General features: G+C 39.4%; 1 protein-coding gene across 1 annotated transcript; it reads left to right on the plus strand.

The window, feature by feature from the left end:
• Window positions 1–373: 373 nt before the first annotated feature.
• LOC108678136 lies at window positions 374–3,796 on the plus strand (the record flags this gene model as incomplete). Its single annotated transcript, XM_018166483.2, has 3 exons — window positions 374–536; window positions 3,103–3,233; window positions 3,733–3,796. Coding segments are annotated over exons 1-3 (354 nt in total), but the record flags the coding sequence as incomplete, so codon positions are not given.
• Between the last annotated feature and the right edge of the window lie 751 nt (window positions 3,797–4,547).

Genomic DNA, 4,547 nt, shown 5'->3' on the forward strand with positions numbered 1-4,547 from the left:
TTGGTACTACCAGGCACTGGGTTGGCAGTTCCAGGCTCTGGATTTCAACAATATTTGTTGTTATTGTTATGTTTTATTATTTCTTTTCATAAACATGAAAAATATTCAGAAAAACTACCTTTCAAATTGATAAAGTTCGCGGTACGGCCATTCAGAGTTCGCATTTAAGGTTAAGATTGCACTTGGAAGCGTTCAAAGTTCTGTCAGACAACTTGTAATTCAATTAAATGAGCGCACTGTTAATTTGAACAAACGGTGATCCACTAATAATATTTGATGTATATATGAAACAAATAATTATGTATTTCCTCTGGTTCCAGGTTAACCTGCACGCCTTTTGAACTGCTCGAGGGCAGCCCACCTCACAGAAACAGCCCATGATGCCCGCGGGTGTGGTTGCCCTCTTCGGGCTCGTGGTCCAAATGTGGTTCCCAATCTGGACCTTGCAGGAGGAGGGCGCCCCGACCCCCCTGGCTTGTGCGGCCCGCTGCATTCAACACGACGTCTGCGGGGGGTTCTATTGGAACTCTTCTTCGGTGAGAGTGTAAAGGATGAAAATACACCTTTTATAGTTGCCTTTTATACCGATGTGTTGTAACCAAAACCGGATGATGTTACCGAACTGAGAGAAAAAAGACCCTTGTTTTGAAACACTTGGGTGTTTCAAAACAAGGCATTGATTTTAACTGTGGTGGGTGGTTCTATTGGAACTCTTCTTTGGTGAGAGAGAAACGAGATTGCGATTGTTCCGGCTTCAGATTTTCCTTTCATATGTTAAAGTTATTGATGGCGTTAGGTATCAGAATCAAAGTAAATACTTTTTGGACCCTTCCTTAGACAACCTGCGTCCACAGACACATTCATGAATTGTGAGCATAGTGTATAGACCGGTGAGAGTGTAGAAGAGGGAAATACACCTTTTATAGATGCCTTTTATACTAATATGCTTTTAACCTCTACCGCCTGACACGAGTAACCGAAGCAATATTGTCACAAGCCTACTTCCCTAAAACAATACGTTCTAGTGAGCGCAAAATGACTTGCACTGATGGTTGTCGCCACGTACGACAATTTTAAAATGTTTTCTGTTGCGTACAAACGTCCTCTGGTTGTTACATTCAATAGTTCATGGAGAATTTAAGTTGAAAGTTATGTTCCCTGAGTGTGACATTACGGCGGTAGAGGGTTAAGGGGACCGTTTCGGTCAAAAAACTTTTTTATTGATGGATGGATCGTTTTGAAACTTGACACACATATGTAAAACAGAAATCTAAGACTTTTTTGTTCGGGTGAATTTTTTGAAAAAATGAAAGAAAACTCGAAATTGATAGAAAACAGCAAAAAGGGGGTACTTTAAAAAAGTTAATAACTTTTGCAAATCACATTCTACAATGTCGAGACACATATCATTCGATTCGTAAAGACCATATCTATCGACTCTAACATCACTTTTTTCATTTTCCATCTAGTTTTTTTATTGCGTTTTTTTTTCATTTTTCCACATTTCCCCTCCCCCACCCCCACTCCCCCATTTATAAGTCAAACCATGCACAAATTCAAAAATGGCTCCTACGGTCGCTAGGTATGGTCTTTACGAATCGAATGATATGTCTTTCATTGCGGTTTTAGTTATTAAGTTTTTAAGATGGCGTTTTTTGGGTTTTTAAATTGTTCAATGGAGCCAAATTTAGTTAAATTTATTGAAAAAAAGAAGAATATGCATAAAATATTCTTGATATTGTAGCCTAAGGTATCCCATTGCCAATTATTTGCATTTAGGGTACCAGCACGCATCTTTAGACTTATTCATATCCAGTTTAACGTGAACAATAATCTATAAATGGGGCTTTTCATATTTATATTTATATAAATATTCATTTTATATAACTTTAAACAGTATTACGCAAAACTATCAAATGTATATCCATGGTATTAGCTTTGTTGAACGCGTCTTGTTCGTAGCTTTCAAACGAGTGCAAACACTTTGCAATCAACAAGCATAGTGATCTATAAATACAGATTTAATATAAATAAATCTTTGTACATATTGTTAATAATGTTCATTTTATGATTTTAAAATTGCTTTACGCAAAAACTGGAGCATGCACAGATATGCGGTTTGCTGCGTTAGACGCGCCTTTTTAGCAGCTATGAAATGAGTCAAGAAAACGGAAAAGCCAAAATTTTCGATTTTTGCCCGAAATGGTCCCCTTAACCAAAGTATATGATGCTGCCGGATCGACCTTGTAGTGCGGAATAGTGGCTCACTCAATCTGCTCCATCATACCAAGATTGCCAGTGGGTTTTTTTCGGACAAATTTCGCGATTTTGTGTATTTTTAATTATGTTGGCCGGCTTTAATTCATGATAAAGATTCTTTCTAATTAAATTTTAAAAACTGCAAGAAAATTGAATTTTTACACCTGAACCCACAAATACATTAGTATATATTGAGTCATAGGTCTTTTTAGCGCATTTCCTCATTTATGACAAAAAGGCGCTATTGTGCTCTTCATGTCCGTCCGTCCGTGACTCCACGGACGGACGGACGTGAAAAAATGCGCTCTCTGTCACTCACTGCATGTAGTGAGTACTGATCTAATTTTTTGTTCGCGGACTTGACCGTTTTCAGGCCATCTGGCAACCCTGAGAGAGACCTCCAAATCTAGACCTGAAAGTGAAGTTTGAATTTGACTTCTCTCTTACACACATTGTTGAAATTTTTATTTTTTGAATGGAGATTTAATCTACGAATGCCTTTATTCTTCTGTCCTTTTTGTACTACAATAAATATGATGAACCTGGTTGGTTCATGAGTATTCGGTAAAGTCTTGAGTAATGCTCAGTTTATTACACAGTGCACCTTAACTAGAGAAAAACGAGATTGCAATTTTTCTGTTTAAAGATTTTCGCACCACGATAAAGTTATTTATGAGCGTCAAGTATCGAAAGTATGTATGTATGTTACGTTAAATATGTACTATTATTTAATTTTTTACTATTATGAATTTATTATGTACCACCTAGTCCTAGAGTGGTATAAGTGGTACATAATAAAGGTTTTAAGTATCGAAAGCAAAGTGTTGGTCTCGACTGCCGCAGTGCCTGCTGGTGGTGGCGGCTACGGTGGCCGGCGCCGTGAAGACCTCAACACCGACGGCCTTCAGGCTCAACTCCTACAGGGACCGCTACCTCCTGCACGAGTATCCTCATCAAGAAGGCGTCTCACCCACGTAAGTGAAGGAATCCTTTTCTCCGTCTGCTAAAAAGGTGAGGGGAAATATGTCACCAGAGGCCGTTTCTACCTCGCAATTTTTTAACGTTCAAGCTATACGAGTTGTGATCTCTTCATCCTTCTCTCCATCTGCTAGAAAACGTGGAAGTATGAGGCCAGAGGCCGTTTCTGTTTCACGAATTTCAAGCTATATGAAAAACTCTTCTCTTTCTATAATATTTTGTATTGTAATATCCAATATGGCCTTCCCAACCGTTTCCCTGTCAAAATCTTCTCGTTAATTTTGAATTTAAAAAATTTCTGCTTCCCCTACTGAAATTATTCAGGAAGCTTCTAAACAGTCGTAAGATTTAACGAAAATATGATCCGATTTTTGCATCAAAGTGGCGTGTATAAAGAACTCGCCAATATTTATAATTTTTCGCATAACTCATAATCTATTTAAAATAAAACTCTATATAGGCAATGACGAATTAAATCATATATATTATTTCCAGAGTCGCACTGAATACATGCCAGAACAATGGCATGGAGCTGGTGCCTTACCCCGCCTCCCTGAAGGTGAGTGTTCCACCAAAGCCTTACGCTTAATTAAATTTGGACGCGGATCCGACTCCGCACCAGGTACCGCCCAGGGCCCATACTTTCAAAAAAAGTTAAGAGATCGTAAGTTCATCAGCCAACCATTGACAGCCTTTCAACCAAAATCAACCAATCATAGACAAGAAAATAGAGCGTAAGTGTTTACGCTAACTTAGCGAGTTTTGAAAGCATAGGCCCAGGACTCTGGGAGCACGTAAATCAGCCGCTAAAGTCCGCTTCGGCCGGACTTGAGAGACGGCCTGCAAGCAGTTTGCGAGCTCGATACGACGCTGGCCAGCCTTTATCACACCCTCAGGACAATAAAGTCGGTGAGGGCCAGAAGCTGATTTCGATCGGGTGGCCAAGCAGAGCCAGAATTATTCTAAGCTGAGGGTAGCAACTCCTGCGCAGTAGCCTAAGCGTTCCCAGATTTTTTTAAGGACTTCGACTCCCTATCGACGATTGTCCCACTAAGCGAAAATCGATAATAGAAACCCGGCGATCTGAGGACTAAGCGAAGATAGCGTGCTGTTGAGCCGAATACCCACTCTCGAACTTTGCCGCTCGGTCAAAGTTTTAACTAGATTCGTTAATAATCGAAACCTCAGTTAATTTGATTTGAAATCAGTATTTGACATGAAGCATCGTTAATTGGACACTAATGGCTCGGTGATTCATACTCACGTATACAAAGGTCATAAAAGGTGATCATAGATTGAATCAAACAAAA

The sequence above is a fragment of the Hyalella azteca genome, unplaced genomic scaffold (genome assembly GCF_000764305.2).
Source record: "Hyalella azteca isolate HAZT.00-mixed unplaced genomic scaffold, Hazt_2.0.2 contig14877, whole genome shotgun sequence".
Classification (NCBI taxonomy): Eukaryota; Metazoa; Arthropoda; class Malacostraca; order Amphipoda; family Hyalellidae; genus Hyalella; species Hyalella azteca.